We start from the raw sequence: 17,664 nt of genomic DNA, 5'->3' as shown, positions 1-17,664 counted from the left end.
GAGAGACATCAGTTTGTTGATTTTCTTAATTGCAAGGTTTAACTCTGCTGCCTGATGATCAGAGCCAGAAGTACAGTTCTCCAGGAAGTTCAGCCACCATAGAGAAACCCAAACCCTTCTTACCATCATATATCTACCAGAATCAAACCCAAGAAAAAACATACACTTCCAACATTTTGTCCAATGAACAAAACTTCTGTAGAACTACTCATCAAGATTTTGTCTTAACTTCAAAAAGTGGTGCTTCTCCCAATTTGTTTTGTGAGGTACAATATCAAGAAACACTTGTGAAAAAAAATGATTTGAAGGAAGAAAACCATAACTATCTTAAAGGTGAGTTACTTATATTTCTCTCTTCACTTAACCAAGAGTGTTACCAAGTTGTAGTAAAACAAGAAGAGATCCTACATGCTGCACTCAGCCTGAATTAGATGAAGAGTCGGACATAGAATTTGTGACTGTCCAAGAACAATCTCAGTACTCATGCTGACTTCAAAACTTGCCTGGCAGCCTGGGGACTTCCAAAAGGAAGGCAGAAAGTTCTGTTGAACCATTTTTCTTTGAGAGCTTAGAAATAGTTTGAAGTTCATTTAAAATGTATGTGGTGGTGGGGGCACTTGACAGAAGATGTAATATGCAAGAAAAAGGTTGGTGATGGGATTTATTAATCATAAAAAGTCCCCTTTAACCCAGACACTTGGTTTGTCTTCACCATCTACACTAATGAAAGAGTAAGATGCAAATTGACTATACCTTCGTGACGTCCACCAGCCAATCAGGAGTGAGTATGCAAATTAACCCAACAAAGATGGCGGGTTAACCCACTCGCTTGCTTTTTTCTCGATTCCTTTATTCTACTCGGGATTTAATTTTTTAAATACCCCAGATTTTACAAAGCGCGGCAGTAGAATAAAAAACTGGAGTTTCTTTTCATACAAACTTATTTATTTGGATTTTTTTATATTTCAAATTATTGATACATTGAAAGAGTATAAAAAGAGCTGCTACCGATGCTAACCGTGTCGAGTCACACTCGACATCCGAGTGCAAAAGGTTAATTTGCATATGCAGGCGCTGAGCCCGGGAGCGAGGCGGGACGCAGGCGTTCCACACTGCCCCAGCTGCTCTGGACCTCGCGGCAGCGTGGGAAGGCAGAAAGGCGGCTCCAGCCGGAGCGAAGGTGGCGCCGGCAGCCAAGGGGAAGGAAGGCCCATTCTTGCACGAATCTTCGTGCGTCGGGCCTCTAGTTCCTCTATATTACTAGTACCCAGCACATTCTTGCCACAGGACTAGCACTCAAGTGTCTCATGGTCTAAACTCATGGACCTCTCATGTGATTTCTAATATATTTTTTTCTGGCCTTTTTTGGTTAATCCTCACTAGAGGATATTTTTTCCATTGCTTCTCAAGAGTGAGTGGAAGGGAAGAAGGGAAGGAGAGAGTGAGATGGAAAGGAAGAGGGAGGGAGGGAGGGAAAGAGGAAGAGAGGGAGAGAGAGAGAAGAGAGAGAGGGAGAGAGAAAGGGAGAGAGAGAGAGAGAAACATCAGTGCATCAGTGTCAGAGAAGGACATTGATTGGTTGACTCCCACTCATGCCCCAACCAGGGAGTGGGGAATGAACCACGAACCCGAAAGCCAGATATGTGCCCTTGACTGGGAATTGAACCCTCGGCCCTTTGATGTGTGGGCCGACACTCTAACAGACACTGAGCAACACTGGCCAGGGCACTAGTCTTTTTTTCTGCTCCCCATGTCACATTGTGTAATTATAGAATATTGTATAATAAATTGTGTTCTTTCCCACTCAACATAGAAAATGCTTATGGTTTATTCTGTAATCTTTGTAACCATAATTTTAATTACTTCATTATAATAGTTAAGTAAAATATCAGTAGGTAATGTTCTTTGTGAAATACTAAGTTGTTTTCATTATTTTAAATTTAATTTCCAATTTTTAAGAATATATTCTTTTGAGTTAAGTTATGGAAAATATAAATAATATGACAAGAGGTATCTATGCTTACTGCTTAGTATTGTGCATAATATTTTATTCCTAATTTAGACTAATTCCTTGATACGGAATTACACAATACAGTATCAAGGAATTACTCTAGAATTAGAATCTTTTATTTTGGAAAATTTCAAACATCTAGAAAACTTGAAAGACCACTGCAGTGATTGCCAGTATACTTACCACCTAGATTTAGCAGTTAATAATTTGCCAATACTTACTTTGTATTTGTGTGTGTATATAAATATATTTACTTTGTATTTGTATGTGTATGGATATATGTATATATCCATCTACACCTACATATAGTTTTGCTCAGTCATTTCATTGCAAGTAATATGTAGACATTATAACATTTCAAATATTTCAGCATGCATGAAGTAAAAATTAGGACAGTCTTCTATATTACCATAATACTATTATTATACCCAGGAACATTAACAATAATTTTATAATATTCAAATCTATTTTAGAATTCCCCATATTATCTCAAAATGCCTTTTAAAGGTATTTTTTAAAAAAAGTAAAAGCAATGTTTCTATCTTCCTTCTCCCTTCCTCTCTTTCTAAAAATCAATTTAAAAAAAAGAATATTGTGTTTTAATTAGGGTTTGTAGGTTTTCTTTTCCTTTTTTAGAAAAATATATTTTTATTGATTTTAGAGAGAGGAAGGGAGGAGGAGAGATAAAACATGGATGAGAGAGAAACATCGATTGGCCACTTCCTGCATGGCCTCTACTGGGTATAGAGCCTGCAACTGGGGCATGTGCCCTGACCAGGAATTGAACCGGCAACCTCTTGGTGCATGGGATGACACTCAATCCACTATGCCACACCAGCTAGGCAGGGTTTTGTAGTTTTTCTTTATCATATTAAAGAAATCCTTGAGAGTTCTGAACTCTTTGGCATACCCTACTTTTAACCAATTTTTTTCTAAGCTTAGCAACCTGTAAAATTCTCAACTTTTAAGACTTTAATATGCTTTCTTAAAAAACTGAATTTTTCCTAATTTTTATCTTAGGTGAAGATATTTTACCATGTTGGGAGAAAATGACAAACCAGACAGACGAAGGGAACGCTGTGAACTTAAAAAAATTTGGTGATTCCTCAGAAGTTGTTAATAATGAGGAAAGGTATTACCCACATTAAAAGGAATAAGACATGTGATAATCCTATATAATAAAAGCCTAATATGCTAAGTGTCTGGTCATCTGTTCAACCAATCAAAGCATAATATACTAATGGTATGCTAAGGCCACTCCGCCGCTCGCTATGACATATACTGACCAGCAGGGGGCAGACAATCGATCGGTCGACCAGTTGCTATGACATGCACTGACCACTAGGGGGCAGATGCTCCGACCGGTAGGTTAGCTTGTTCCTGGTATCCGGCTGATCGGGACTGAGCGAGACGGGCCAGACACACCCTGGAGCCCTTCCGTGGTCCCTCTGCTGGCCAACCTCCCGCGTCCCTCCCTGGCCCTGATCGTGCACTGGTGGGGTCCCTCGGCCTGGCCTGCGCCCTCTCGCAATCCGGGACCCCTCGGGGGATGTCAGAGAGCCGGTTTCGGCCTGATCCTGCAGGCCAGGCTGAGGGACCCCACTGGTGCATGAATTTGTGCAGTGGGCCTCTAGTTTAATACAATAGCCAGCCATTATTATTGAGCACTTTCTTTTTTTGAAAGATCCATAGTTTTCTTGTTTTTGCTTGAAGATGCTTTTACCAGTACATATAAAGTTGAAGATACAACTTATCTCATACTGTCAGCAACAGAAAGAGGTTGGGGGATATATCAGTTTCAGTGGCTTTGACATTGTATTGGAAGAACCGAGCAAAGTTTTCTCATCTAACAAATATCTGGATAAAATTTTCTCTCAAATAGGTAAATCTAATTTTGGAGAAAAGAAAAACACATTAAATATTGGTGTCTCACATTGGTGTCACTTACAAATTAAAATTGTGTAAGTCTTATTATAGAATTTAAAAACTTTATGACATAAAATACCAATATTGAAGTTGTTTATTATTTTCTTAAATATTTGAAAATCTTTTGATATAAGTTATTGATGGGCAAATTACTTTAAAAATGTTTATCTTTATTTTTATTGATTTTAGAGGATGGGAGAGAGAGAGAAACATCAATGTGACAGAGAAACATTGATCAGCTGCCTCCCATATGCAACCTGACTGGGGATTGAACCCACAGCCTGGGTATGTGCCTTGACTGGTGATCAAACCTTCCACATTTTGGTATATGCGACAATGCTCCAACCAACCGAACCACACTGGCCAGGGGGCAAATGACTTTTTTTTTTTGTTAATCCTCATCCAAGGATATTTTTCCCATTGATTTTCAGACAAAGTGGGAGGGAGGGAGGTGGGGAGGAGAGAAACAGGGATGTGAGACACACTGATTGGTTGCCTCCTACAGGAACCCCAACTGGGGCTGGGGATTGAACCTGCAACTGAGGTACATGCCCTTGACTGGAATCGAACCCTCGACCCTTTGGTTGGCAGGCTGACGCTCTAACCACTGAGCACCGGCCAGGGCACATTGTTAATGATCTTTTAAAATTAACAAATGTGTATATAATGAACTATTTAAAAAAAAATCCTCATCTGAGGATATTTTCTATTGATTTTTAGAGAGAGTGGAAGAGAGAGAGAAAGAGAAACATTGATGTGAGAGAAACATATCAATTGGTTGCTTCCTGCACGCGCCCAGATCAAGGCCCGGGCCAAGGAGGAGCCTGCAACCAAGGTGCATGCCCTTGACCAGAATTGAACCTGGAACCCTTCAGTCCACAGGTCAATGCTCTATCCACTGAGCCAAACCGGCTAGGGCTATAATTAACTATTTTTGAAATATATTTTAAAGTTATGTAATGAATATGTTACTTCAAAAGTTAATCTGAAGTCCACAGATGGACTTCAGAAGGGTTTTTTTCAAATCATGTGGAGTATTGTATATTTCTGTATTTTGGGGGATGGAGCTTTCATTAAATTTTTAAAGGGGGAGGTGTTCCATTCAGGAGGGATGGATGACAGCCGTGTCGTGGCACGTAGCCTGCAACATTTGCTTGTTGTTGAGATGAGTTTGTCCCTCAATCCCAACCTGTCCTCAGTGGGTTGACAGGAAAGCCAGTGATGGTGAAACTGAAGTGGGGAATGGAGTTCATCTACCTGTATCTGTGGATGGCTGTATGAACATGCAGCCTGCAAACACACAAGAATACATAGATGGAGCCTTGTTGGGACACCTGGGTGAAGACCTAATAAAGTGTAAATAATGTCCTTCATATCGGGTGTTGAAGAAGAGGAAGAAGATAGAGAAATAAGAGAATAGCATCTTTTGTGGGGAATTTTTAAAATATATATTTCTAGAAAATAAGATCTTGGTTTTCAACTTGAAAAAAATTTTTTCAAGGAGGGGGTCTGTGACTTTGAAAAAGGTTAGTTATCAGTGCAATCCAGAGTCTGTATCAGGCACACTAAATGTAAAATATTCACCACGTCATGATTTGCATGTTAAATAACTTTATTTTTATGATTAGGCCTATTAAAGCTGCTATTAGAGAAAGGAAACAGACATTTGAAGACTACTTGGAGGAACAAATTCAGTTGGAAGAACAAGAATTGAAACAGAAACAGCTAAGGGTTAGCATCTGATTAAATTATCTAAGACTAGATATTTGTTTAATTTGCTTTAAATATACCGGAATTAATTAAAATTTTGTTCTTTATTGTAGGAAGCAGAAGGATCATTACTAGTCAAAGAAAAACCAAAACAACCATTCTTAAAACGAGGAGAAGGTTTAGCTAGATTTACTAATGCTAAATCTAAGTTTCAGAAAGGGAAGGACAGTAAACTAGTGACTAGTCAGAGCATTTCAGAGGACCAACCTGTGTTTAAAATAGACAGACAACAATTCCAGCGGAAAACTGCTCTTATAAATAAAGAACTGTGTACAGTGACCCCTCCTGTTAAAAAGAACAATAAAGCTAGAACCAACAGTGGTTCTGTCACACTCAGTCAGAAGCCAAAAGTGCTTAGTAGTAGTAATAGGAAAGGTCTCATTCCACCAGGATTGAAAATACTGGCAGGGGAGAAATGTGATGGGCAATTTAGAGAACAGGTTAAGTTAGGAAACAAATTAGAATCTAATAATAAAGAAAACGAACCCGAGTGTTCAAAACCTTGTGATATTGGTTGCAAAGTTTGGAATAACACACAAGTTAAAGATAGCCTTCCCCTTTTAACAGGGCTGGTTGGCTGCATGGCTTCTAAGAGTTCAATACGTGAGACCTTGAAAGAGTCAGAATCTTCTCTTGACATTTCTCTTCAGAAAAAGTTAGAGAATTGGGAACGAGAAAAAGAAAAGGAAATTTTGGAATTAGATGAATTTTTGTTTTTAGAGCAAGCAGCTGATGAAATATCATTTTCCAGCAATTCCTCATTTGTATTGAAGATCTTAGAGAGGGACCAACAGATCAGCAAAGATCACCGGCTGTCTTCTACTCCCGTCAAAGCTGTGCAGCAGCAAAAAGTGATGTCACTGGGTCTCACTAGTCAGTGTCACCAAAATGAGCATCTAGACCATATTGAATGCGAAAACGAGGGTGAGTGTGAGGTTGCACCCAAAGAAATTAACTCAGTGTTTTTACCTGAGGGGTTGGGGACACCGTCTTGTCAAGTCAGTAAGAAAGTGTTCCAAATGAGCACTTCTGAAAATCAGGTGAGATGGAATGCAGGCAATGATGGTGTAATGAACACTGACAGTAGCACAGACTCTGAGGAACAACTGGGCATTGTCATAAAACCATCAACTGAGGGTAGTGAAAGGGGTTTGAGTAGCAGAGAAGATAGTCCACAAGTCTGTGACGGGAAGGGACCTTTCAGGAACACTGGGACTCAAGAAGAAGATAAAAGGAGAGATGTGGATTTGGATTTGTCTGATAGAGATTATAGTGGTGATGAGTCTATCATAACAGAAAGCTTTAAAAATAAAAGTTCTGGATCCTCAAGAAGACCCTCATCTGTAAGTGTGAGTAAAATTGACTTTGATGATGAAAGAACTTGGACGGATCTTGAAGAGAATTCATTTAAAAATGATGTTATGCTTGGGAATGAAGCCATTTATGGAACTCCCCAGACAATCTACCCTAATAAGAGTGAGATAAGTACAATGGACAAAACAGTAAAAAGGAAAGTTGCACCAGTCAAGCAGGAAGACTTGAGCCAATTCAGCAGAGGCACAAGTCCTCCTCCTCCATCGGATCTGATGATGAAATTCTTCCCTTCTTTGAAACCAAAACCAAAATCAAAGTCAGATTCACACCTGGGAAATGAACCCAAGTTAAACATTCAAGAGCAACCCCCTGGTAAGTCAGAGCATTATAAAATATGTAGCAGAATGTTATAAGTTTAACATTTATTTTATCAGTATGTTGTCAGAATGCTTAAAATCCTAACTTTTCTGGTTGCTTAGTAAAGTCTAATGATAGGTGATTTGTTAAAATTTGATTTGTTTTGTGGATCTAAATAATGTAGTAGTCACTAGTATAAGAGGTTTGAATGAATTGCGGTTTCAGATTTTTCAAATTTAAGCTTGCATCTTATTCTCAAGGCTTTAACATTAATTGCTTTATTATAAAATGAGATAACATTTAAGTTTCTTTTATAACCAGGGAATACTCAATTTATGGTTTGTGTTATTGTGGAGTAAACTTTGTGCACACTTTCTTTTTTGCACACTTTTTTTTAATGACTATATTTTTACTTAAAATTTTTTTTTACTGCCTCATGCATTCACATGCCAAACATGACCAAGAAGAAATACAGTATAATCCAAGGTTCTTTATTTCCCCAGGTCTGGGCTCCTAGTCCCCTTTCCTAGAAGGGCCCACAACCCCATTTCGTTTGTATATGCTAAAAACATGCCATGCATATGAAAACATATGTGTGAGTGTAATTTCCTTTATATACAAATGAAAACATGACTAAAAATAACGTTCTTCATCTTATAATATATTTTGAAGATTGTTTTAACACACACATACATCTGCCTTGGTCCATTTAATGGCTGTATAGTATTCAGTTGATGCGATGGACTTTTTAAACCTATATTGAAAAGCTTTTCTATTATATCATGTTATATTATAAACTCTGAATGCCTTGCAAAGCATAGGTGCTTTAAAATATAAATTATAGCAAGTTATTTAAAAAAATACTCTGAATTTAAAAGTAGCACTTTTTGCAAAAAGTTTGGAAGATTAAAAAGTATAGAAGCAAAAATGTTTATAACTGAACTGCCCAAAGGTAACTGAACTGCCCAGTGATATCATTTTGGGATATTTTCTTTCAGTCATTTTTCCTATGTATTTTAAATATTGTATTATAACATGCCTCATTCATTTTGACCAAGTATATTACATGTGTTTGCTCTACCATTAACACTCTGTACTTAAAAAATGATTGCATAGTATTACATGAATGTAACATTTTTATTCAGTAATTTTTTAAAATATATTTTTATTGACTTCAGAGAGGAAGGAAGAGGGAGAGAGAGATTGAAACATCAGTGATGAGAGAGAACCATTGATTGGCTGCTTCCTGTATGTCCCCTACTGGGGATTGTGCCTGCAACCTGCGCATGTGCCCTTGACCAGAATCGAACCCAGGACCCTTCAGTCCACAGGCCGACGCTCTATCCACTGAGCCAAACCGGCCAGGGCAGTAATTTTCTTAATGTTAGACAAATTCTTTTTTATTAGTAGAAATACCACTGCAATGCATATCTTTGTGCAAAGCTGTAAGATTTTACAAGTTCTTTAATCAGATTTTTAGAAGTAGGGCCAAAGGGTAGATATGTGTATTTTAGTCTTGTGGTAGAAATCAGGTTTAGTTTCCCAAAGGGCAGTTGAAGGACAGAAGCATTGGCTATTTTACTCTCTTAAATAGCAAATTGATAGTGAAAAAAGCCTGCCCTAGCCAGTTTGGCTCAGTGGATAGAGTGTCAGTATGCCTTGGACTGAAGGGTCCCAGGTTCGATTCTGGTCAAGGGCATGTATCTTGGTTGCAGGCTCGATCCCTGTCCCTGGTTGGGGCACGTGCGACAGGCAACTAATTGATGTGTCTCTCTCACATCAATGTTGCTCTCTCTCTGTCTCTCCCTCTCCCTTCCACTCTCTCTAAAAATCAATGGAAAATATCCTCAGGTGAGGATCAACAGCAAAAAAGTCTTAATTTGTATTTCTTTGATTAGTGGTATCAATTAGTGATACCATCTTTGCTTTTTGGTATCAATTAGTGCTTTAGATATTTTGTGACTTATTTGTGTTCTTAAGCTATTTCTATATACTGGTCTTTAAAAAATTTATTCCAATGGTTTCCTTTTAAATGTAATGTTAATTCATTGCCAGATTGAAACTCTTGAGGTAGAATAATTTGATTCTTAAATTTAGACTGGTTTCATCTGGAAGATTAGGCCAATAAAAACTTAGACAAATTTTGTTACTTGAAATATTATTTCTAATGCATTTTAATGGAGGTGTTTACCATATTTTTGGCTCGTAGTGTTAATAGCTAGCTAGTATTTTTGCTGCTAAAGACCTCTTGTGAAATTCACTATTTATGGCCTATTTTATAGGTGACAGTGCTCGATCTGAAGTTTTGAGAGAGAAAGTTACTGAATTGGAAATGGAAATAGAAAAATTTAAAGCTGAGAACACATGTTTAGCTAAACTTCGCAGTGAGCGAGAAAGTGCCTTAGAAAAACTCAGGTATGTTTGCATCTATAATTTGGGGAAAAATATACAGTGCTTCAATTGATATCTTTAAGATCTTATCTAAAATACTGGAAACAATCTTTATCACTCTAACAATATAAATGGAAATGAAATCTGTACCACACGTAAATTTTTGTACTAAATTAAATGACTCATTGTGGTCAAAGATATGTTAAAAGGGAATTCTCTTGGTGATGAACTTTGAAATTGAAATTTGAAAAGCAGTTTGGGGTTATGAATTCAAGTCCTACATTGGCCAGTGTATTAATTTCCTAGGGCTGCTGTAACAAAGTACATACAAACCGGGTGGCTTAAAACAGCAGGAATTTATTTTCTCACGGTTCTGAAGGCTTAGAAATGCAAAGCCAAGTTGTCAGCAGAACCATGCTTTTTCTCCTGTCTTCTAGTGGTTGCTGACAACTCTTAGCATTTTTTGCTGCTGGACATTTGAGTTGTTTCTACCTTTCAATTATTGTGAATAATGCTATTATCATTGGTATACAGGTATCTGTAAGTTTCTGATTTTAATTCTTTTGGATATATATCCGGGGTGGAATTGCTGGATCATATGGTAATTACTTAATTTTCCTTTTCCATTTATTTTTTAGACAGGGTGCAAGGGAGGTGGGGGGGGGGGAGAGAAAGAGAGAGAGAGAGAGAGAGAGAGAGAGAGAGAGAGAGAGAGAAACAGAAACATCAATGTGAGAGAGACATATCTACTGGTTGCTACTGGCTGCCTTCCACATGTGCCCCGACGTGGGGCAGGAGTGAACCCGCACCCAGGTTCGTGCCCTTGACCTGGAATAGAACTTGCGACCCTTCGGTGCTCAGCCTATTGCTCTAACTACTGAACATGCTGTCCAGGGCAAGGAACCACCATACTGTTTTCCTCAGCGGCTGCCCCAGTTTAGATCAGAGAAATTGGTTTGCATATGCTGGACCAACTTTTAATTCAAGGGATGCATCTGACTTGGTCATCCTGTGTAACCCTTTTAATGAGCTGTTGGGTTTGGTTTTCTAGTCTTTCATTGAGGATTTTTACATCTATATTTGTATTGGCCTATAGTTTTCTAGTGATATCTTTGGCTTTGGTATCAGTGATAATAGCCTCATAAAATGAATTTGGAAGTGTTCCTTTTTTCTTTTTTGGAAGAGTTTAAGAATTGGTATTAATTGTTTGAATGTTTGGTAGAATTTTATATGTGAAGCCATCTGGTCCTGGACTTTTCTTTGTTGGGAGATTTTTACCGACGCAGTCTATTTGTTATTGATCTGTTCAGACTTTCTATTTCTTCTAGATTCTTTTTTGGCAGGTTGCATGTTTCTAGAAATTTATCCATTTCATCTAGATTATCCATTTTATCTGGGATTATAATTGCTCACAATACGATCTTTTTTTTCTTTTTTTCTGAGGCATTTTTGGAATATCTTCTCTTTCATTAATATTTATCTCTTTTTTCTTTTTAAGTCTTTGTAAAAAAATCTTTATTGTTGAAAGTATTACAAATGTCCCCACTTCTCCCCCTTCTAGCCCACCCTTTTCCCCTGGCCTTCCCCACCCTATTGTCTGTGTCCATGGGTTATATATATATATATACATATATATATATATTGCCTTGGGTAGTATGGACATTTTAATGATGTTGATTCTATCAATATATACAAGTTATATATATACAAGTTCTTTGGTTGATCACTTCCCACCCACCCATCCTCCCCCGCTTTGCCTCTGAGATTCCACAGTCTGTTCTCTGCTTCTGTGTCTCTGGATCTATTTTGTTCATCAGTTTATTTTGTTTATTAGATTCCACATACCTGATATGAATGAAATAATGTCATACCTGTCTTTCTCTGACTGACTTATTTCACTTAGCACAATATTCTCCAGGTCCCTCCATTCTGTCTCAAAGGGTAAGAGATCCTTCTTTTTTACAGCTGCATAGTATTCCATGGTATAAATGTACCACATATTTTTTATTCATTCATCTTCTGATGGGCATTTGGGCTGTTTACAGGTCTTAGCTATTGTAAATTGTGCTTCTACAAACATAAGGATGCATATCTTCATTCTGATTGGTGTTTGGGTCTCTTAGGATATATTCCTAGAAGTAGGATCACAGGGTCAAATGGCAGATCCATATTTAATTTTTTGAGGAAACTCCATACTGTTTTCCATAATGGCTGCACCAGTGTGCATTCCCACCAGCAGTGTACTAGGGTTCCCTTTCTTCTACATCCTCGCCAGCACTTGTCATTTGTTGATTTGTTGATATAGCCATTCTGACAGGTGTGAGGTGATACCTCATTTTCATTTTAATTTGCATCTCTCTGATGATCAGTGACTTTGAACATTTTCTCATATGTTTCTTGGCTATCTGTATGTCTACTTTGGAGAAGTATCTATTTAGGACCTTTGCTCATTTTTTTAATTGGATTGTTTGTCTTCCTTTTGTTAAGTTGTGAGTTCCTTATATATTTTGGACATTAACCTTTTATCAGAGATATCATTGCCAGATATGTTCTCCCATACAGTGGGCTCCTATTTTTGTTGTTGATGGTTACTTTTGCTGTGCAGAAGCTTTTTATTTGGATGCAGTCCCATTTGTTTATTTTCTCCTTAGGTTCCTTTGCCCTAGGAGGTGTATCTGAAAGCATATTGCTACGAGAGATGTCTGAGATTTTGCTGCCTATGGTTTCTTTTAGGATTTTATGGTTTCACAACTTACATTTAAGTCTTTTATCCATTTTGAGTTTATTCTTGTATATGGTGTAAGTTGGTGGTCTAGTTTCATTTTTTTGCATGTATCTGTCCAATTTTCCCAGCACCATTTATTGAAGAGACTGTCTTGACTGCATTGTATGCTCTTGCCACCTTTGTGAAGTATTAATTGATGTAATGACTTGGGTCAATTTCTGGGTTCTCTGTTCTGTTCCATTGACCTATATGCCTGTTCTTGTGCTAGTACCAGGCTGTTTTGATTATGGTGGCTTTGTAGTATAACTTGAAATATGGTATTGTGAGTCCTCCAACTTTGCTCTTCTTTTCAAGAATGCTGCAGCCTTTGGGGTCTTTTTTGGTTTCATATAAATTTTTGGAGTGTTTGTTCTAGATCTGTGAAATATGCCATTGGTATTTTAATAGGGATTACATTGAATCTGTAGATTGCCTTGGGTAGTATGGACATTTTAATGATGTTGATTCTATCAATCCATGAACATGGTATATTCTTATACTTGTTTATATATTTTTCTATCTCTTTAGTCAATGTCCTTTAATTTTCCAAGTACAAGTCTTTTACCTCCTTGGTTAAGTTTATTCCTAAGTATCTTAATTTTTTTGTTGCAATGGTAAACGGGATTGTTTGTTTAGTTTCTCTTTCTGAGATTTCATTATAGGTGTATAAAAAAGCCATTGATTTTTGGGTGTTGATTTTGTATTCTGCTACATTGCCAAATTCATTTATTAAATCTAGTAGTTTTTTGGTGGAGTCTTTAGGGTTTTCTGTGTACAATATCATGTCATCTACCAATAATGAGCATTTTACTTCCTCCTTTCCAATTTGGATGCCTTTTTTTGTTTTTAATATATTTTTATTGATTATAGAGAGAAAGGGATAGAAAGATAGAATCATCAAAGATGAGAGAAAATCATTGGTCGGCTGCCTCCTGCAGGACCCCTACTGGGGATTGAGCTCGCAATCCAGGCATGTGCCCTTGACCAGAATCGAACCCAGGACCCTCCAGTCTGCAGACTGATGCTCTATCCACTGAGCCAAACCAGCTAGGGCTGGATGCCTTTTATTTCTTCTTCTTGTCTGATCGCTGTGCTAGGACTTTCAGTACTGTGTGAATAAGAGTGGTAAAAGTGGACATCCTTGTCTTGTTCCTGTATTTAGGAGAAAAGGTTTTAGTTTTTGCCCGTTAAGTATGATGTTGGCTGTAGGTTTGTCATATATGGCCTTTATCATGGTGAGATATGTTCCCTCTATTCCAACTTCGCTGAGAATTTTTGTCAAAAATGGGTGTTGGATTTTGTTGAATGCGTTTTCTGCTTCTATTGATATGATCATGCAATTTTTGTCTTTCAGTTTGTTTATGTGATGTATCTCGTTTATTGATTTGCGAATATTGTACCAGCTTTGCATTGCTGGAATAAATCCCACTTGGTCATGGTGCATGATCTTTTTAATATATATACACACACACACACTTTTTTTTTTCTTTGTTAATCCTCATCCGAGGATATTTTTCCATTGTTATTTAGGTAGAGTAGAAGAGAGAGAGAGACAGAGAGAAACATCGATGTGAGAGAAACACATCGATTGGTAGCCTCCTACATGGTCCCTAACAAGGACCCGGGCCAGGGAGGAGCCTGAAACCAAGGTATGTGCCCTTGACTGGAATCGAACCTGGGGCCCTTTGGTCCGCAGGCTGATGCTTTAGATACTGAGCCAAACCTGCTAGGGCTGATCTTTTTTTTTTTTTAATTGGAGCTATTTTATTAATATATTTTATTGATTTTTTTTTTTTACGGAGAGGAAGGAAGAAGAGAGTTAGAAACATTGATTAGAGAGAAACATCAATCAGCTGCCTCCTGCACACCTCCTACTGGGGATGTGCCCGCAACCAAGGTACAAGACCTTGACCAGAAACGAACCTGGGACCTTTCAGTCCGCAGGCCGACGCTCTGTCCACTGAGCCAAACCGGTTAGGGCATAGGGCTGATCTTTTTAATATATAGCTGGATCTGATTTGCTAATATTTTGTTGAGGATTTTAGCATCTATGTTCATCTGGGTTATTGGCCTGTAATTCTCTTTCTTTGTAGTGTCTTTCTTTATATGGTTTTGGAATTAGGATAATGTTGGCCTCATATAAAGAGTTTGGAAGTGTTCCTTCCTCTTGGATTAAAAAACAAATTTTTTTAAATGTATCTTTATTGATTTCAGAGAGGAAGGGAGTGGGAGAGGTAGAAATATCAATGATGAGAGAGAATTATTGATTGACTGCCTCCTGCACACCCCCTACTGGGGATCGAGCCTGCAACCCAGGCATGTGCCCTAACCAGGAATCGAACCTGTGACCTCCTGGTTCATAGGTTAATGCTCAACCATTGAGCCATGCCAGACGGGCAGTGATGAATTCCTTTAGCCTTTTTTTTTGTTTGGGAAGCTCTTTATTTGACTGTCTATTTTGAATGATAGTCTTGCTGGATATACTAATCTTGGTTTCAGATCCTTGCTTTCCATTACCTTGAGTACTTCATGCCATTCCCTTCTGGCCTGTAGAGTTTCTGATGAGAAATCAGATGACAGCCTTATGGGCGCTTCTTTGTAGGTAACAGTTTACTTTTCTCTTGATGCCTTTAAGATTCTTTGTCTTTAATTTTTGGCATTTTAATTATGATGTGTCTGGATGTGGGCCTCTTTGGGTTCTTCTTGCTTGGGATTCTCTGTGCCTCCTGAACTTGTGTAACTCTTTTGTGCCATTATTTTTTCTTCAAACACGTTCTCTATTCCTTTCTCCCTTTTTGCCTCTTCTGGCGTACCTGCTATTTGAATATTGTTATGTTTCACGTTGTTCCTTAAACTGTCCTGTTTTTTAATTGTTTTTTCTTTTTGGTTCTCTGATTGAGTTATTTTTTTCAACCTGTCTTCTAATTCACTGATTAGATCCACAGCTTCCCCTAATCTGTGTATTCCTTCCAATGTCTTCTTTATTTGTGCTATGTCATTCTTTATTTCTGTTTTCATAGTTACTATATTTTTTCTCATGCTGTTGAGCATCTTTACTATCATTATTCTGAACTCTATATCAGATAAATCTCTAATCTCTGTTTCATTTATCTCTTCTTCTGGAGAGTTCTCTGATTCTTTCATTTGAGGGTGGTTTTTTTGCCCCTTCATTTTGGCTCCCTATTTGAGTTTGTTTCTATGTATTAGTAGATCTGGTATGGCTCCCAGTCTTGGTTAGATGGCTTTATGTAGTAGTTGACCTGTGGGACCCAGTGGCACAGTCTCTCTGATTACCTGACCTGGGTGCTCGCATGTCCATTGTGCACTTGGTGTTTGCCCTCCAGTTGTAATTGAGTGTTGATTGCTTTTGGCTCATGCATGCATGGGCTTGCCCCTCAGGTTGGCTGACAGTAAGGCTCAGCCTAACCGCATGCAGGCTGCTGTATTAGTGCTTGTCACACAGCGGAATTAACTTCAGCAGGGAGCCTGCCAATATCTCCCTTTTTTTAATATACTGCTTGTGAAGCTTATTAGATCCTGCTCTAATAAAGCTGGCCACTGGGCTTATTGATTTTGGGCCTCTTTGGAGGGTCTCTGGTGTAGGCCAATGTCAGATGGTGTTTGTGACTGGCCCTGAAAATCTTTTTCGGAGCTATCAGCGATCTAAATGCGTGTGGAAAGGTCCAAGCTGTGCACCAAGGTCTGCTTTTTCTAGCTCCAGCTCCAGAAGCAGGTAATGCAAAGATTCAAAGCACCCAGAGATCAGCTTTTGCTCTGGTTAATTATTAGTGTCAGTCATTTAGTGAGTCTCAGGCTACAGAGCTTAGCAGCATGCAAACTCCACAGGGTGGGGTGAGAGGGTTTCTAAGGGGTGGGACAATTGCTCCCCGCTCCCCACCAGGCTAAAGTTGCATTGATGAGTAAGCTTTGTCTGTGAAAGCTGGTTTCTGCAGAATGGGGAAATAATTCAGCACAGGGATCTGGTCGCTGTCCTCTCAGCTCTCTCCCCAGAGCCACCAACCCCAGACCATCCTCCCACAGCTTTAGTTCACTCTGCCCACCCTCTGCTGGAGCCCAAGTTGAGTGGCTGCAAATGAAATTTATTATGTTGGCCCTTTAAGAGGATGCCTGCATTTTTTTGCCGTCTGTTCCTCCCATATAGAACCTGAAGTGTTTTCACAGCAGTATGTTATGTGGGCATCTTTCCTGGTTCAGTTACTCTGGACTGGGGAGCCCAGCTTGGGGTTTAAATCCCAGACTTCTCAGGGGGAACCATCTCTGCCCACCCCCGCCATGTGAGATCTCTCTCCAGAACTTCAGCTGCTGCCTGTAGGCACCCAGCCATCCCTCTTTACTCTACACTTTCTACCAGTCTTGATGTGACCTCTTCTTTATGTCCTTGGTTATAGTCTCCTTTCTCATCTGACTATAACTGCCAAATATCTGTCTTCCAGTTCAGAGATTCTTTCTTCTGCTTGATTGCGTCTGCTGTTGAAAGTTTCTATTACCGTATTTTCCGGCGTATAAGACGACTGGGTGTATGAGATTTTCCTGGGTTAAAAAATCGTCTTATACGCCGGAAAATACGGTATATAGGACTATATTGATGGGATTAGATATAATGGATTAGATATATTGGACTACCGTATTTGCCGGCGTATAAGACGACTTTTTAACCCAGGAAAATCTTATACGCCCAGTCATCTTATACGCTGGAAAATACGGTACTTTTTTTTTTTTTTTTTTTTTTACTTCATCCGTTGTATTCTCAGCTTGTCAATTTCTGTTTGGTACTTTTTTATAATTTCTCCTAGTTGAACTTCTCGTTTTGTTTCATATATTTTGTTTTCCTGATTCTGTTGGGTTATTTATCTGTGTTCTAATGTAGCTTGCTGAGCTTCCTTAAAACAGTTATTTTGAATTCTTTGTCAGGCAATTTGTAGATCTCAATTTCTTTCAGATCAGTTTCTTGAGCCTTATTAGTTTCTTTTGGTGATATCATGCTGACCTCATTCTTCATGATCCATGTAACCTTTTATTGATGTCTTTGCATTTGTAAGAGCAAATATCCCTTCCTGTTTTTAGTGCTTGGTTTTGGCAGGTCTTTACCTTCTCCTGCCAGATCTCTGGA

The 17,664-nt window shown here is 38.5% G+C and overlaps 1 protein-coding gene and 1 pseudogene across 4 annotated transcripts in view; both read left to right on the top strand.

The window, feature by feature from the left end:
- The window catches only part of CENPJ (centromere protein J), an 87,248-nt gene that overhangs the window by 26,198 nt on the left and 43,386 nt on the right, over positions 1-17,664 (top strand). For 3 of the 4 annotated variants that reach the window (XM_054718712.1, XM_008158163.3, XM_054718711.1), the window contains exons 5-9: positions 37-333; positions 3,032-3,143; positions 5,566-5,668; positions 5,761-7,393; positions 9,661-9,793. In XM_054718712.1, coding sequence (XP_054574687.1) covers positions 37-333; positions 3,032-3,143; positions 5,566-5,668; positions 5,761-7,393; positions 9,661-9,793 — 2,278 coding nt within the window. The remainder of the gene's footprint in view (positions 1-36; positions 334-3,031; positions 3,144-5,565; positions 5,669-5,760; positions 7,394-9,660; positions 9,794-17,664) is intronic. The other variant, XM_028134886.2, reaches the window with a different exon arrangement.
- LOC103301247 (small nuclear ribonucleoprotein F-like) lies at positions 5,103-5,357 on the top strand (annotated as a pseudogene).

The sequence above is a fragment of the Eptesicus fuscus genome, chromosome 7, assembly GCF_027574615.1.
Source record: "Eptesicus fuscus isolate TK198812 chromosome 7, DD_ASM_mEF_20220401, whole genome shotgun sequence".
Taxonomy (NCBI): domain Eukaryota; kingdom Metazoa; phylum Chordata; class Mammalia; order Chiroptera; family Vespertilionidae; genus Eptesicus; species Eptesicus fuscus.
The sequence above is the reverse complement of the archived record's forward strand: the minus strand, read 5'-3'. Positions and strand labels throughout refer to the sequence as shown.